Source organism: Yamadazyma tenuis, chromosome 2 (assembly GCF_029203305.1).
Source record: "Yamadazyma tenuis chromosome 2, complete sequence".
In the NCBI taxonomy this organism is placed as follows: domain Eukaryota; kingdom Fungi; phylum Ascomycota; class Pichiomycetes; order Serinales; family Debaryomycetaceae; genus Yamadazyma; species Yamadazyma tenuis.
Genome location: NC_089462.1, coordinates 437,077 through 452,865, shown reverse-complemented (window position 1 = coordinate 452,865; position 15,789 = coordinate 437,077). Strand labels below are relative to the sequence as shown.

Here is a 15,789-nt window from a genome sequence, read left to right as displayed (position 1 = left end):
ATGTGTCCTCAAAGTGATAAACCTCTTACCATTTGGTATGAAGTGGATGGTGTAGAAAGATCAGAAGACCAACAAGATAACCTCCAGATCATACTTCTCCAAATCTAAAATGGCCCTTTTCATTGGCATGTTTAGCTGCCCCTGTTTCTCCAACGAGCACATCATAGCACTCGAGACATCGAATTCGGAACCGTGTTGTATTGGTAGTATAGTTTTTGGTTTGCAACAACTTGCACAATGATTCAGCGGCTTTCATAATGGGAGTCTCTTCAGGAGATCCACGCTGCCATAAACTAGTGTCAATGTCCTTGTCTTTTTCCAGGGTGCTGAGAATGGGGTTTGCACTCAAAACATCGTAATGAATTCCCGAGTACACTAAGTTGATGAAAGAGCTTGGAGGAGAATCTTCATTTTCAAACTTTATGATATTTCCCAGCTCAATGTCGATGCAATTTATCCGGACTTTGTAGTAGTCGCTCAAGATCCCAAGCTCGATAGCGCCTCCCCACGAGTCCTTCTTGGTGATCCAAGAACAGTAGTCATCATTAGACCGGCCAAGCGTCACTTCGTCGAACTTGTCGGGGTCAGACATGATATATGAAGCACACACGGCTCTCATTTCGGTGGCTGAGTCGGTTTTAGTGGCGTATCCAATGGCATTGAACATACACGAGTTATCGTCCTTGATATTGCGTAGAATAAGATATTGGTTCAATTCACCGATATGGACGTTGGGAATATCGTCGTTGACTTCCTTCGAGATGGGGTTCTCCCTTGATTCTGGTGACTTCTCATCTCCGACCTCAATCAATAGCTGGTCTCCATTGTGGATATACTTTCTGATAGTCTCGCTGGGAGGGATGGAGAGGGGCTTGGGAGGAAAGCCGGTTTTGATGGTCAGTATTTTAGAGAGACCAGGAAAAAGTTCTGTGTCAGCGTGAAGTTCCTCTAGTAGCTGCGACTCGGTTAAGTTGTCATCGATTGTTAGGACTTTAACTTTAGTTGGGGTTTTGACCTTTATTCTCATATTTACGTAATTCGCCATTTTCACACAAGCGCGAACAGATCTGAGGTATCTAAGATTTGGCAGCAATGATTAGAATGTTGAAAGAGATACAAGATGAAATATAACACCGATAGGTGGTCAATGCTACAACATGTTGTTGAAATAGAAGAATGAAAAAGTTTTCAATGCAACATCCGTTAACCAACTGCCTTCAGGAAATTGTTCCATAATAGTAAATAATAATCCACAGGTTTAAACACTAGTATTGGTATTACACCAACTAAAAGAACTAGCCCACCAACAAACGAGAAAAAGAACAGAATTTGATTATGGTCACTGATGACCCAAGTATCATCCAAACGATACACTTTCCATATGTCGTACATTGTCTATCATAACTATTGCATCATATCAGCATCATTGTCACCAGCAGTAGCAGCTTCGGTTGCAGCATCCGTCTCTTCAGCAGCGTCATTGACGCCAAGAATAGTATCCAAATCTGGATTTTTCTGGGCGATTAATTCTTCAAGTTCTTGCTTGTTTTCTTTCTTGTACTGCTCAATCCGCTTATACTTGTCAACAGACTCCATGAACTTCAACATATTAACACCCGAGGCAGCTTCACTTTCCAACGAGGTGTACGGCCTCTGGTGCAATTCCTTGACTCTTCTCTTGTGCTTTTTACTCTTGGTGTGGTGATCCAACATCCTCTGGGTCTCAAAGTATTTGGCACATTCGATACAGTAGTACTGACCCAATCCCGGTAAGTTTTCGTCCACCGGCTGGTTCTTCAACCTATAGATGCTCTCCTTCAGTGAGAGGTCATCGTAGACAAGATCCAAGTCTCTGGTTCTTCTCTTAGTTTTATATCTCTTTACACTGTACCTTCCCATAGCGATGAGCAGAAGATTTATTCGCACTGATTTGTTTGAGATGAGGGTGGCTGCTGGGGCTGTTGCCCTCCTTAGCACGTGTGCGCGCTCCGTGACCGGTGGCGACTTGGTGGCTTTTGTGACACCTTTAGTGATTTTCCGTCTGCGCATTCTTGAGCGAAGTTTTTTTTACCTATAACTAAGCAACTAATAACTATTAGTATGTACCAAAACCACCATAACGAATGGGATACGACGTACAACACCGATAGTGATGAATAAGGCTGGTACACAAACCTCCTCTTTGTTTGCTGGAGTACACACCAGTCGGAAGTGATGGATCCAACTTTGATTCAAAAATACCTGTATTAATAAGCACAAATTTTCACATAATCTTCCCATACGTTTTTGTTGAACATATTTCATATACTAACAATCCGTTTAGAAAATGGCTAGAAGACCAGCTAGATGTTACAGATACTGTAAGAACAAGCCTTTCCCAAAATCCAGATATAACAGAGCTGTCCCAGATGCTAAGATTAGAATCTATGATTTGGGTAGAAAGAAGGCTACTGTTGATGAATTCCCATTGTGTATTCACTTGGTTTCTAACGAATTAGAACAATTGTCCTCCGAAGCTTTGGAAGCCGCCCGTATTTGTGCCAACAAGTACATCACCACCATCTCTGGTAGAGATTCTTTCCACTTGAGAGTCAGAGTTCACCCTTTCCACGTTTTGAGAATTAACAAGATGTTGTCTTGTGCCGGTGCCGATAGATTGCAACAAGGTATGAGAGGTGCTTGGGGTAAGCCTCACGGTTTAGCTGCCAGAGTTGACATTGGTCAAATTATCATGTCTGCTAGAACCAAGGACAGCAACAAGGATGTTGTTATTGAAGGTTTGAGAAGAGCTAGATACAAGTTCCCAGGTCAACAAAAGATTATTATCTCCAAGAAGTGGGGTTTCACTCCATTGAACAGAGATGAATACACTGCTAAGAAACAAAATGGTGAAGTTAAAGATGACGGTGCTTACGTTAAGTTCTTGTCCAGAAAAGGTGTTTTGGAACACAACTTGAGAGAGTTCCCAGACTACCAATACCAAGCTTAAGTTTCTGACTGTATAATTAGTTATGTAACTGTTAACTGAATATATGTTCATCCCAACAATAATCGTATATGCAACGTTGTGTTTTAGGCTGTGCGAGCCTTGTATTGAGATTGTTGCACTGGCCGTCGTGCCTTGAACGTGTTCGCTGGATTTTCATAAAGCGCTTTGTTGTCCAAACACCAAATATAAATACATCGGGATCCTCAATTTTTCCAATCATATTTGATACCATTTAGAAAACCATAAACATGTCTTTTGCACACAAAGAAAACCCAAAAACCTTGGTTTTGTTCGACGTCGACGGGACTTTGACTCCCGCCAGATTGGAAGTTTCAGATGAAATGAAACAAACCTTGAAGAAGTTGCGTGAAAAGGTTGTGATTGGTTTTGTTGGTGGCTCGGACTTGAGTAAACAAGTCGAACAGTTAGGAGCTACTGTTTTGGAGGACTTTGACTACTGTTTTTCCGAAAACGGTTTGACTGCCTACAAGTTGGGTAAGGAATTAGCATCCCAATCTTTCATTGGTTGGATCGGTGAAGAAAAGTACAACAAGTTGATTAAGTTCATATTGAAGTACTTGTCTGAGATCGATATTCCAGTTAGAAGAGGTACTTTTGTTGAATTCAGAAACGGTATGATCAACGTTTCTCCAGTGGGTAGAAATGCCTCCACTAAGGAAAGAAATGAATTTGAAATCTTTGACAAGAAGGCCAACATCAGAACCAAGATGGTTGAAGCCTTGAGAGAAAACTTCGCTGACTTCGGTTTGACTTACTCCATTGGTGGTCAAATCTCGTTTGACGTTTTCCCAACTGGTTGGGACAAGACCTATTGTTTGCAACACGTTGCCAATGAAGGGTTTGAAGAAATCCACTTTTTTGGTGACAAGTCTTACAAGGGTGGTAACGATTACGAAATCTACACCGACGAAAGAACCATTGGTCATGCCGTCGATTCCCCAGCAGACACTATTAGAATCTTGAATGAAATCTTTAAATTGTAGATTTCCTTCCTTTTCTTTAGTTAATTATATCTCATAATAAATACCCAAACTATATACATGTTGCGATGAGCTTCTACTTACGTTTGTAGTAGATCACAGAACTGTTGCCAGTGGCCTTGATCACTTGCTCAACGGTGGTACCGTTTATCTTCAACAGCTCTTTCAAAGAGAGTCTGTTATCTGGATCAAACACTCTTTTGGTCAACAGTTTCATGGTTTCCATATTTTCGATATCAACGATATCGTGAGGTTCAATCAACTCAGGAATCGGTACGGGCTTGGAGCTTCGGATCAATTTCCCATTTCCGAACTGGCCAAATTCGTTATCACCAAAAATCATGATATCCTTTTTAGATCCAACATTGTCCAATTTGACAATGGTATGGTTGAGACCACTGCTGATTTCCTTGATACCAATATCTTGTACCTTGTTGGTGGTCTCATTAAACTCCTTCAAGTTTAATGTCTTGACCACCAAAGGAACGTTAGAGAGATGTAAATATCTGCTGATACCGAGTTGTCCTTTTATACCATTTCCGAAGCTTAGTAAAACATCGGTTTCATTTTTGTTCTTAAGCATAACATAACTGGTTTCCTCACTGCAATCAAGCTTTTCTACTCTCAAGACTTCTGTCTTCAAGATCTTCTTGAAGTCTGTGAAACTAAACACTTTCTGCGGAATTGGTTGCACATCACTCTTATGGGTGACGTTCATCCCACATTGTCCATGAGAGTTTTTGCCCCAACACCAGATATCACCATTGGAGTCAGAAGCCAAATTATGAAAGCTACCACTAGCGATGTGGGTGAAAGTACGGGGACGAAGGAACCTAGCATCTCCATCAGAAACAAGCTCATTATTCAAGGACGTCAATGGGAATACCTCATTAACAGGGACTTCCGAGTTTTTAACAGGAGCGAAGGCAGGAGTTCCAAATTGGCCATAGTTGGGTCCTTCTGCGGTCTTTAAGTTGAATAGTCTGCCCTGGTTTGTGAGAAGCAACATGTGGTTGTCTCCAGCGGACATCTCATTCACCTTTTCACCTCTGTTGAAGTCAGAAAGGTCAAGAGAGCTGTACCCATCATCACGTTTGATACCCACCCAGTTTCTGGATTGAGGGGAGATGAACTGCACCTCTTTATCGGGTCTAGGAGCATAGACAACTTGTCCCAGCACAGTTAAAAAATACACAAACCCTTGAGAAATTTTACACAGCTCTATTTTGCTAGGCAAACGAACTAACTCTGGTTGTTTCATGGTCTTAGTATACTGGTACACCTTGCCATTGTCTGCAACTGCAACCAAAAAGTCCCCTGAGATCTGGACATCCTTCAAAAGCATATGATCGAAAAACTCAATTCTGATTGGCAACTTGCTGCCATTGTGAGAACCAAACACATACAACCCCAGGTTCTGTTCAGAGTTGAGAACTGACCCCAAAAACGAAGCGTCTAACATCTGCTGTAACTTGCCTTGCATATAACCAAGCTTTTTAACGTTGGTGACGGTTGTTTTCACTTGTGATTCGTCCACATCGTAGCTCGACTTGTTGAACACAGATTTATACCATTGGTAGTGAAATATAAACTGATGGAGAGATGCAATACCGACGATGGCGGCGATTCCGTACCCAACCGCCTTGAACCTCTCACGGCTCTCGTATCGTTGCCGATTTTTGCGCTCTTTTCGTCTGAACTCCTCACTGATTCGAAAGAGCATCTCTTTGTACTCTGGTGATCCGTACTCAAGTTGCAGCAAACGAGGATCACTTTCAAGAAGCTCATTGATACTCTGCTGCTTTTCTTCCTCTTGTTGTTCGGCGATCCGCGAGTGGATTTCTTTGGTGTTGGAGCCTTCAGAAACATGCTCTTGTACTCCGTCACCAAACTTGAACTCGGTTTTGAACTTATTGAATTCATCGATATTTCTGTACTTCGAGTCCTTAGCGTACATCCGCACCCCCAACATGTTTATGTTCATGGCAAAAGAACCTTGGCCCCTGGTCATCAAACGGGACATAAGCTTGGAGCTAGCACCAAGTGTTCGAAATGCTAACATAGTGGAGATGTGAAGAAGTAATTTCGCACTCCATTTTTATCATTAGTTTTTCTAGCACACTATGTTTACTACAGCAGTCAAAAACAAGAATATCTTACAAGTCGGAATGGGTTCGGCCAGACGGTTATCGTCGATCACCAAGTTCGACACCAAGAAGTTTGTTCAATCGCTTCAACAAAATGGGGGGTTCAACGCGCAACAAGCAGAAACAGCCGTCAATATTGTTAACAAAGCCATTAACGATGGAATCTATTCGATCACCCGTAACTTGGTCACCAAAGAAACTCTATCGTCAACTGCGTATGAGCAGAAGGTTGACTTTGCCAAATTGAAAGGAGAGCTACAGACCATGGATAAGTCTGAGTTTAATAACCTTAAGAAAGAACAAGAGCAGTTAAAGACGGATCTAACCAATCTTAAAAACCGTATAAAGGAGGAGATCACCAAGAATCAAGCGGGTGTGAGGCTTGACTTAAACTTGGAAAAGGGGCGGATAAGAGAAGAAAACTCAACTCATGAACTGAAGATCGAAGATACTTACACCAGAATTGACGAGGAAATCGCCAATATGCAAATGCAAATCAAGCAGGTCAAAACCCAGGTCATGCAATGGTTGATCGGTGTGAGTTCTGGTACGTTTGCCTTGCTTTTGGCATTTATTCGTTTCTTTGGTTAAATTGCATTTGGTTGCCTTGCCTTAGTGCGCACCTAATTCAATGTTTTTGTTTTTCCTCCAGCATCATCACCAGTAGCCACGTATGAATTCATTATACAATCACGGGCTAAAGCAGACGCAGCTTCTCAGTAAGGACTTGTCATCGTTTGAGAAGAATCTTTCGACGTCTCCTCTTTCGTTGCAAGGCTCTATCAGCACGTCGTTGACGTCGTTTCGCAAGACCGTCAAAGAGTATGGTGATTTGATCAAACAGAATGCTAAAGACCAAAGTATCGCTAAACATGACGCGCGATTGGAGAGATTTGAACAGGAGTTGGCAGACTTCACCCGGAAATTCGATGACTTGAAAGTTCAACGTGAGAGCACCATTCATGAATCCAATAGGCAAGAGCTTTTGGGCCGTCGTCATACTCAGCATGTTTCTGATAATCCATATGATCAGACAGGGGGATCCGAGCCGGCATCCCAGCAACAACAACTGCAAAGCATGGCGTACCTGGAAGGACTATACAACGAGAAAAACGCTCTACAAAGAGGTTCACAGCAGTTGGACCAAATCTTGGAGATGGGACAGCAAGCATTCGAGGATATAGTGGAGCAGAACCAAATCTTACAGCAATTGGGGGCCCGGTTTGAACTGAGCTTAATGACTCTTGGCGTGAGCCAAACAACTATAAGAACCATTGAGAGAAGAGCCAGACAGGATAAATGGCTCTTCTGGGGTGGTGTTATAATTATGTTTGTGTGCTTCTGGTATATATTGAAGATATTTAGATAGTCATAATGTATACTCAGTATATTGACAATCAAGTTGCAAAAGTATTGTCACCGCGAGCATTTAGGAGCTTATCAAACTTGGTGCAAACCGATGAGATGATTTGCCTCCCCACCGTTATTATTTAACGGGGAAGTGGAGCTGAGATCAGCTGGGGTAGTGAAATTCAGCATGCTCCTAATCATTAGGTTACACAATACACTATGGCCGTAAAAGCCAACCCCATTTACATGTTTTCTCATAACCTGGCCCTAGGAATGCCCTATTTAGGCAAGAAAAAGTCTATTGCGTTGGAAAACCGTCGCAGGTTTCCATGAATGCGACATTAGTTTGAGCAAACCACAAGACAGTTCGAGCTGAGCCTTGTTATAAGAGGAGAACATGGTTCATTAACAGGAGAGGGTGAGAATCCTGTTGGCATTGTTGATGCGAGGCCTACTATGTCCCATTTCACTAATTATCACCTATGAATGAGAATTTATTTCGGTCATCCCAAAGGCTTTCCCTCTGTAAGGTCAAGTATGCTTCCAGTAGAGCACTTATTGAAGCAGTCTAAACTTTGTTTGGTTTTGTGGGGATGCAAAGTCTAGGGTATGAATTTCACGCGCCCACAAGCTACTGTATCAACACTTTCATGAAACAGGTTGTAAAGCACCGATGCCCCAAAGGGAGAAGACATTTTGCCAACCCCTAGATGGATCATGCCTACCCATCCATTGTTGCCTAATTAGGTCATACCCCAAGAACTAAGAACATTGCACAAATTTCCTTATTAGGCTCGCAAAAGTTCAGGCAGTGCTGCAACCATGGTCCATTACATTGCCTAATTAGGCAATTTCTAAAGATGTGTCAACCTTAGATTTCTTAACCAACACCGTCGTCGTTTTATATAAAACTAGGAATTTTGCCCACAATCCCGGTCTATTTCAGCTACTCATCGGTCCATTCCTTATGAAGCTAAAAACTTCTGTGTTTCTTTCCTTGTTGGCAGCGTCAACCGTATCGGCAGCTGCCATTAAAGATGAGCGATTCCACAAGCGAGATGTCGACTACGTGACGTTGGTCACCACAGTTGACTTGGCCCTTTCAGACTACATCCAGGCCACTGCCGCTGCCACCACCCTGACTGCTGCAGCGGTAGCCACCACTGCTGCCGCCACCTCCACCAGATCATCCGGTGGCCTCTTTGGCAGTCTTCTCAGTGGGCTCCGAGGATGGCTCAGTGGAGACGACGATAGCACCACCACCGCCGCCGCCACCACCACGTCGTTGGCAACCCCTGCCACCACATCCCTTGCGGCCGCTGCCACCACCACCGCCGCCGCTTCTTCTAGTGACGACAATGACAATGGCATATTTGACCTCTTTGATACCCTTTTCGGCAGAACCTCGAGAAAAACCACCCAGGTCAGTGCCACCACCGCTGCCACCGCCTCTACTTCCGTTTCCGTGGTAGCATCTGCCACTACTAGTACCGACTCGGACCTGAGCCTGACATCCACCAGCTCACCTGAAACTCCGTCTGACTATAACCAAGTCGAAACGTACGCAGCCTTGGGGGCCGGAATTGCCTACTCTCCCTACACCAAGTCCGGACTGTGCAAATCACAGTCTCAAGTGCAACACGACATGGACGTGTTGTCGGCCTTCGGCATTATTCGTCTTTACGGGGTCGACTGCTCAGGTGTGGACAATGTTCTTGCAACCATCAGCTCGAGCCAGAAGGTTTTCGTGGGGATCTACAATATCGACGATTCCAGCATAAATACCGACTTGCTGACATTAAAGACGGCGGTCGAAGGATCCACCAGAGGCTGGGATGCCATTCATACGGTGCTGATTGGGAACGAGTTGGTGAATGCTGGCACTGCTACTGCGTCGCAAATAGTGTCAGCAATGCAGACTGCCCGCGCGTGGTTTAAAAGTAATGCTTCCGACTATACGGGCTCACTTGTTTCAGTGGACACATTGGTGGCGGTGAAGGGCAACCCATCGTTGTGTGATGCCTCCGATTATCTTGCTGTCAATTGCCACCCATTCTGGGACGGAGGAGTTGATCCCAGCAATTCTGGTCCATGGTTGCAAGAGCAAATTGCAGCCTTGAAATCGGTGTGCGGAAGTAGCAAGAAGGTGTTTATTACCGAGTCTGGCTGGCCCACTCAGGGAGATACATACGGATCCTGCGTGCCATCGGTAGCCAACCAGTTGGCTGCTGTTAAAAGTATTGGACAGACGTTAGGAGATGATGTGTTGATGTTCACCACTTACACCGACTACTGGAAGGACCCAGGAGCATATAATGTGGAACAGCACTGGGGAATCTTTGGAGACCCTGCTGCGTAGATTACTATATCTAGACCACTAGATCTAATAAAATCATGTCTTATAACCTTTTGTTAACCATTAAACCTATGTAATGTAAGTACCTATGATGTGTATAGTCTAATGAATGTACTATTCCTCTTTGCCTCCGATGGAAGTTAAGCTGCTGACCATAAAAGGGGCCATGGCAAGGCATACGAACTTGGTTACAAACACAAGCACCACGAAAAGAATGTAGTTGGCCCATTGAAAAAGCATGATTTCGTTGAACGCAATATAAATATAGTAGGCCCCATTGGCTACCATAAGGGTATTTGCAACTGTAATTAATCCAAAGAACTTTTTGTGGGGAGAACTGAGAAGATTCACTATCGTCACGATCTCGAGTATAACGAAACATGATGTCAACACCACAACTCCAGCTTTATAGTACACAAAGGTGGATGTGAGTTGTATGAGACCCACTAGACACAAAATGACGGCTGCTAGATCAAAGAATAGAACTGGATAATTGAACAATGAGTATGAGGTGCCGGTTTTCCTGAAATAGAGCTTGAGAATACGGTTCAAGTATACAAGCGTGAAGGCAGTTCCAAGGATTTCAAAGAAACTATTAAGAATAAACCATACATCTTGCCAAGCCTGGGTAATGTACACCAATCCCAAGGTTGCTGATAATGCTTGCCAAAAGCTGGGATATAGAAACAAGACATGGAGGTAGAAAAGGTCGTTCTCTTTCAAGTACTGGTAGGTTGCAAAAAGGACATAGAACGTAACGAGTAATGCAATCACAAACACAATTAATTCCACCGCCAAGACTATTGTCCAGGTATTCATCGTCAGGAGATGAGTCGACTCAAGAAAGGGCGGATTCAAGTTTTCTTATAGAATATCTCATTTTCGGTTGTGTTCAAACAATAGCAGCAGTGCGGCTGGGTAATACCGTAAAGGCTAATATTTCAAGATTTTGCAGTAATCTAAACGAGGCGGCTATTGGGGCCTTGGAGCCCGAGAAAACGGTTATCTAGTTCATTTGGACCTTCTGAGTCCAATGCGACTGGCTCTATGGTACCATGTGATCTCTGGTGCTAGTCAATAATATATATATGAGAATGGCTGGCTTCTGTCGTTGCCGCGATTTTTACATTTCTTATCATTATTGTTAGTTGTAAGGAGAGCAACAAAGATGTGAGAAGAAGATAATTGGACAAATTTAAGATGGAATGTTGATGTAATTAACAGGGGATTTGTCAAGACAAAATAAGTGCATGAACAGTCAATATGGTACAATGGTTAGTCATTAACCCAAATTACCGATTCCTGATGCTGCTTAGGGTTGCAAGATCACAGGCACGACAAGAGAGAATATTAATCACGTGATTCTATCGTGCGCGACCCGTGCTCGCCGAAAACCTTTCGCGTCAAAACATTAAAAACTACACAAGTTAAAACCAACCTTCAAATGTCTATCGAAAGAGAACGCAAGAAACTCGGGAATCGGTTGAATCATTCAATCGATGGGATTCTTGAACTACAAGACTCCACTGGGTTCCCAGTGTTCGAAACTTTTCAGCGTCTTCCTTTGCGTTCAGGCACTGACTACTACAAGTACATTAAGAACCCAATCTCCCTTCACAGTGTGAGACAAAAAGTTAAGAAATTCGGCTATACGTCTGGCCAGGAGTTCATCCAGGATCTTACCCAAATCACTTGGAACGCCCGTTTGTACAACCAGCGTCAATCTCGGGTGTATACTCATGCTGTGATTTTGGATAACTATTTGAAAGACAGGATTATTCCCAGGTTAGCTCAAGATAAATCAGTTATTGATCATGAGCTGTTACATTATCCCGACTTGGGTCCACTTCCAGCGGATGATGAGCCCTTGGTTCCGTTGGAAAGTGCCACCCCTGACGTTAAGGATGAAGATTACGGTGACAACCAAGGAGACGATGATGACTATGATGAGTATCAGTCTATGACACCCCAACCTCGTCGTGATATATACCAAGGTATGCGCCCTCAATACAGTTCTCCATATGCCCAATCTTCCAAACACATCACTGGCCTTGAAACTGGGATTCGTCGTGGTAGACCTCCAACTGTCGATAAACCATACGAAACCCGCATCAAGTTAATCTTGAAGAACTTGAAGAAACTTAAGAATGGACCCGAAGTACCTCTTAACATCCCCTTCTTTGACCGGTTACCAGATCGTAACTCGTATCCTGAGTACTATAAGGTGGTATCAGAACCTGTTTCCCTCTTCGAGATTAAGGGTAAGTTGAGAACTCGTAAGTATAACAACGTCGATGAGTTTTTGGCGGATTTGAACTTGGTATTCTACAACAATAAATTGTTTTATGGTACCCACTCTGCCCAGATATTCCAAGATCTTAACATGCTTGAACAAGAAGCCACAAATATGATTGCTCAGGAATTACAACGGCTGGAACAAGAGTTGATGGCGTTTGCTGCCCCTGGGGGTGATGGGATTGTGAGGTTCCCTCTTGATTCGCTTGAAGTCAATGGATACATCTACCGGGTTGGAGATTGGGTGCTTATTAACAACCCTAATGAACCCGATAAGCCTACAGTGGGACAAATTTTCCGTCTCTGGTCTTTGAAAGATGGCACCAAGTATTTCAATGCATGCTGGTATTACCGTGCTGAACAAACTTGTCATAGGTATGACCGGTTGTTTTACCTGAATGAAGTGTGCAAAACTGGACAATACAGAGACCATATAGCTTCTGAAATTATAGGGCCATGTTATGTGGTGTTTTTGACCAGATACCAGAAGGGAGATCTCGAAAAAGGAGTCATTCCAGAAGGTTCTCCTTGGTTCATTTGCGAATTCCGTTATAACGAGTCTAACCATGTGTTCAATAGAATCAGAACCTGGAGAGCTTGTTTACCAGATGAAATAAGAGACCATCCTGAACCACCAGTGATTCCATTACGGGAACCCCGAAAATTAATCAAATACGAGTCCCCAATTAGGGCATTACTTCCTAGTGGGGTGGACACTAATATGTCTATCCCCAATGTGACGGAGGGAGCCCATCCAAATGCTCCTCCACTTGTAGGATCAGTATACTTGCGGGAACCTGATAGAGACGATGACTTGGGACAATATTACACCAGTCCTAACGTGACTGCTAGTCCAGAAAATGATGATGTGGTCAACAACAGAAAGGCGTACCTCTTCACGCCTATTTCCCAGTCAAAGTCGGTAGGGTATCCTGCCACAAGCTCCAATGCTGGCTATGGATCCAATGTACCTGGTTATGGAAGTGCTTATACCCCTCTGTCTTCCAATCCCATGCTCACCGGAGGAGTATCAAGCTATTACGCAGCTGCCGGGGCCCCGTCCGTCACATCGGCGGTGCTCGCTCCACCTGTGGCTAGTGGATTGGCTCAATCACCTCCCCAAGAATTTTATGACATGAATCGGTATAAACCAACGCCTCCTGCCCCCAAACCATACATTGCAGGTCCTCAAAGGCTCCGGTTCGAAGCTCCAACCCGTCGTCAAACCACCCCAAGTGGCTCGGGACAAGCTAATAACTTTCATGCCTCTACGTCGAGTCATTCTAAGGTGCTCCCAGGAGGCACGGTGTCGTACTTGATAGAAGATACCGAAAGCCTTGCGGCAGTTAGTGATGGCATCACCAAGAGACGGAGAACAGATGGTTCGGGTGTGACTGAAATCGTTTGGTATCGTTCCCCACCGGTGCTTTTGGCGCAACGGCTTGTATCACAAGATGCGTCTGTGGTGGGCCATTCTGCCCGATATTTGAACTGGAAGGCATCACAAGTATAAACATCAAATAAAACCAGTTGGACGATTAGTTTGTGTACGATATACTGGCATTCAAGGAATACATATAGAAGTCAGACAAGACAAAGCATTTTGTAGAGTAGTCGCGAACCTCGTAATATTTACAGACAATGAGTACCAGGTTAAACAAGCTGATGATGGAGTTTCAGGACCATTTGCGGCACAGCAAGCGTATAGTGGCGCTTGTGGGAGCCGGACTATCGGCTTCTCTGGGACTTCCGACGTTTCGAGGTTCGCAAGGTCTATGGAAGAATTTCAACATGATTGATCTTGCAACCCCAGATGCGTTTTACATTGATCCTGGGTTGGTATGGCAATTCTACCTGTACCGACGGCACGCGGCCCTCAAAGCCCATCCCAATTCCGGTCACTTGGCGTTAGCACGGCTCTCGCAGGTTCCTTCGGTGGAGTTTGTTACAATCACTCAGAACGTCGATGGGCTTCTGATACGAGCAGGAACCCCACGACATAAACTCCACGAAATCCACGGACTGTTATTCGATCTACGGTGCACCAGCTTCGGTTGTAACTACGTAGACCACGACAACTTTGTCGACCCGTTGACGCCGGCGTTGGGGGGAACAGAGGAAGAATTTGATCGTAGTGGTCGCAAGCGGCTGATGCATGGAGATGAAGACACGGACGGGGCCAGCGTGTCGCCCGAATTCACGCCAGTGAAGCAGCTCGACGACAGCGAGCTCCCACGGTGCCCCGCCTGTGGTGACTTGCTCCGGCCAGGGGTGGTGTGGTTTGGAGAGAGTCTATCACTCCAGCTCTTGAACCGCATCGATGGGTTTATTGAACAAGGACCTATTGACTTGATGTTGGTGGTCGGCACCAGTGGCACCGTGTATCCGGCCAACGGGTACGTGGACAGAGTGCGGTATAAGGGTGGGAAGGTGGCTATCTTTAATACAGATATTGAGGATTCGGTGGTGGATGGACAGCAAGAAGGTGTATGGGGGTTTCGAGGAGATGCTGCTGAAACGTTGCCACAGGCGTTGGATCCGTTGATAAGCCAAGTGTGTCCGTGAACCCCTAAAAAATGCCGTTAGCACAAAATGGCCGTACTGTTCGAAAACAGAATGACAGGAAATAAACCCGTTCACCGTCTACGACGATGATAATGGCCGGTGACGAGTAGTTATCTGCACCACCAGCCGTCGTCGACACAATATATATACTACTATTTCTGTCTCTAGGTAGATTACAATGAGGTAAAATACAGTGTCCATTAAAATACAGGGTCTATAGATGTCAAGTCGTGGGGGTCATGAAAGTGGCAGAGTGCTGCCGTCAGCCGAGCTGGAGCTCAGGACATCGGTGTCGTGGAGATCGTGGCACGAGTGGCCTGCCAGGTGGTGGTGAAGATGGTGGTGAAGATGGTCATCGTGGTCGGCCTCATTCTCTGAGTCAATACGCTGTCGCTCCGCCAATGAGAGCAACAGCTCGAACGACGACATTGACCGGTCAATTGAAAGCTTCCGTTTCTTCACGGGGCTGCCATTCACCAAGGGAGGAAATCCTGTGGAATTGGCTCGAATAGGAGGTGGAGGCCGATAAAAAGGGTTTCCCATATTTCGCCTCAAAGTCTTCTTACATGGGATCAGGTCCAAGGTGGCCAGGGGCTTCAATGGCGGTCGTTTAAAATCTTTGACGTTATAGGTACGTTCAGAGTCCTGGACGTCCTTGGACGTCAACTTCAATTTTCGGTCGGAGAAAATCAGGATTTTGGCGTCTGATTTGGCAGTGGAGTAGTCATCGGGGTTGTTCATCAACGGTGACAGTAAGGTTAATTGGGAAGTTTTAGAGGAGATGGAATTGGATCTGCTTCTTAAGGCGTCGGCGTCGTCAGAATAAACCGACAGAACGCATTGATTGTAGGATTCGATATAGCTAATATCGAACTCTTCCAACGAATCAGCCAAGTGAATGTTCATGAGGATATCAGATGAGAGGAATATGTGACAAGAATTGGGGATATATGAAAGGAATTTTCCACCCTGACGATTTTGTAAACAGCAAGGAATTAATTATACGGGGTTACACCACAACCCGCTCTATTGTTAATAAAAAAATGCAGTAGTGCAGAGGTTCCAAACAATTTTCAAATTTTCACC

The 15,789-nt window shown here is 44.5% G+C and overlaps 11 protein-coding genes across 11 annotated transcripts; 6 read left to right on the top strand and 5 right to left on the bottom strand. All coding sequences in view use genetic code 12, as the record gives it.

The window, feature by feature from the left end:
* Nucleotides 1–88: 88 nt before the first annotated feature.
* Nucleotides 89–1,027, bottom strand: OTU1 (ubiquitin-specific protease otu1; the record flags this gene model as incomplete). Its single annotated transcript, XM_006689870.2, has 1 exon — nt 89–1,027. The coding sequence occupies one exon, from the start codon at nt 1,025–1,027 to the stop codon at nt 89–91; it is 939 nt and encodes a 312-aa protein (XP_006689933.1).
* A 377-nt stretch (nt 1,028–1,404) lies between these two features.
* Nucleotides 1,405–1,899, bottom strand: BUD20 (Bud site selection protein 20; the record flags this gene model as incomplete). The annotated part of the gene is made up of 1 exon (XM_006690389.1): nt 1,405–1,899. The coding sequence occupies one exon, from the start codon at nt 1,897–1,899 to the stop codon at nt 1,405–1,407; it is 495 nt and encodes a 164-aa protein (XP_006690452.1).
* A 1,338-nt stretch (nt 1,900–3,237) lies between these two features.
* Nucleotides 3,238–3,993, top strand: PMM1 (Phosphomannomutase 1; the record flags this gene model as incomplete). Its single annotated transcript, XM_006690391.1, has 1 exon — nt 3,238–3,993. One exon carries the CDS (start codon nt 3,238–3,240, stop codon nt 3,991–3,993), a length of 756 nt encoding a protein of 251 aa, XP_006690454.1.
* Nucleotides 3,994–4,066: 73 nt separating this feature from the next.
* Nucleotides 4,067–6,052, bottom strand: PSN45_001490 (uncharacterized protein; the record flags this gene model as incomplete). Its single annotated transcript, XM_006689873.2, has 1 exon — nt 4,067–6,052. One exon carries the CDS (start codon nt 6,050–6,052, stop codon nt 4,067–4,069), a length of 1,986 nt encoding a protein of 661 aa, XP_006689936.2.
* A 61-nt stretch (nt 6,053–6,113) lies between these two features.
* On the top strand, nt 6,114–6,728 carry FMP32 (Protein fmp32, mitochondrial; the record flags this gene model as incomplete). Its single annotated transcript, XM_006689874.2, has 1 exon — nt 6,114–6,728. One exon carries the CDS (start codon nt 6,114–6,116, stop codon nt 6,726–6,728), a length of 615 nt encoding a protein of 204 aa, XP_006689937.1.
* Nucleotides 6,729–6,810: 82 nt separating this feature from the next.
* On the top strand, nt 6,811–7,506 carry BOS1 (protein transport protein bos1; the record flags this gene model as incomplete). Its single annotated transcript, XM_006689875.1, has 1 exon — nt 6,811–7,506. The coding sequence occupies one exon, from the start codon at nt 6,811–6,813 to the stop codon at nt 7,504–7,506; it is 696 nt and encodes a 231-aa protein (XP_006689938.1).
* A 948-nt stretch (nt 7,507–8,454) lies between these two features.
* On the top strand, nt 8,455–9,846 carry PSN45_001487 (family 17 glucosidase; the record flags this gene model as incomplete). The annotated part of the gene is made up of 1 exon (XM_006689876.2): nt 8,455–9,846. One exon carries the CDS (start codon nt 8,455–8,457, stop codon nt 9,844–9,846), a length of 1,392 nt encoding a protein of 463 aa, XP_006689939.2.
* Nucleotides 9,847–9,957: 111 nt separating this feature from the next.
* Nucleotides 9,958–10,662, bottom strand: PSN45_001486 (uncharacterized protein; the record flags this gene model as incomplete). The annotated part of the gene is made up of 1 exon (XM_066157671.1): nt 9,958–10,662. One exon carries the CDS (start codon nt 10,660–10,662, stop codon nt 9,958–9,960), a length of 705 nt encoding a protein of 234 aa, XP_066013768.1.
* A 625-nt stretch (nt 10,663–11,287) lies between these two features.
* Nucleotides 11,288–13,651, top strand: PSN45_001485 (uncharacterized protein; the record flags this gene model as incomplete). The annotated part of the gene is made up of 1 exon (XM_066157670.1): nt 11,288–13,651. One exon carries the CDS (start codon nt 11,288–11,290, stop codon nt 13,649–13,651), a length of 2,364 nt encoding a protein of 787 aa, XP_066013767.1.
* A 128-nt stretch (nt 13,652–13,779) lies between these two features.
* On the top strand, nt 13,780–14,703 carry PSN45_001484 (uncharacterized protein; the record flags this gene model as incomplete). Its single annotated transcript, XM_006689877.1, has 1 exon — nt 13,780–14,703. One exon carries the CDS (start codon nt 13,780–13,782, stop codon nt 14,701–14,703), a length of 924 nt encoding a protein of 307 aa, XP_006689940.1.
* A 152-nt stretch (nt 14,704–14,855) lies between these two features.
* Nucleotides 14,856–15,609, bottom strand: PSN45_001483 (uncharacterized protein; the record flags this gene model as incomplete). The annotated part of the gene is made up of 2 exons (XM_066157669.1): nt 14,856–14,867; nt 15,181–15,609. The coding sequence occupies 2 exons, from the start codon at nt 15,607–15,609 to the stop codon at nt 14,856–14,858; spliced, it is 441 nt and encodes a 146-aa protein (XP_066013766.1).
* Between the last annotated feature and the right edge of the window lie 180 nt (nt 15,610–15,789).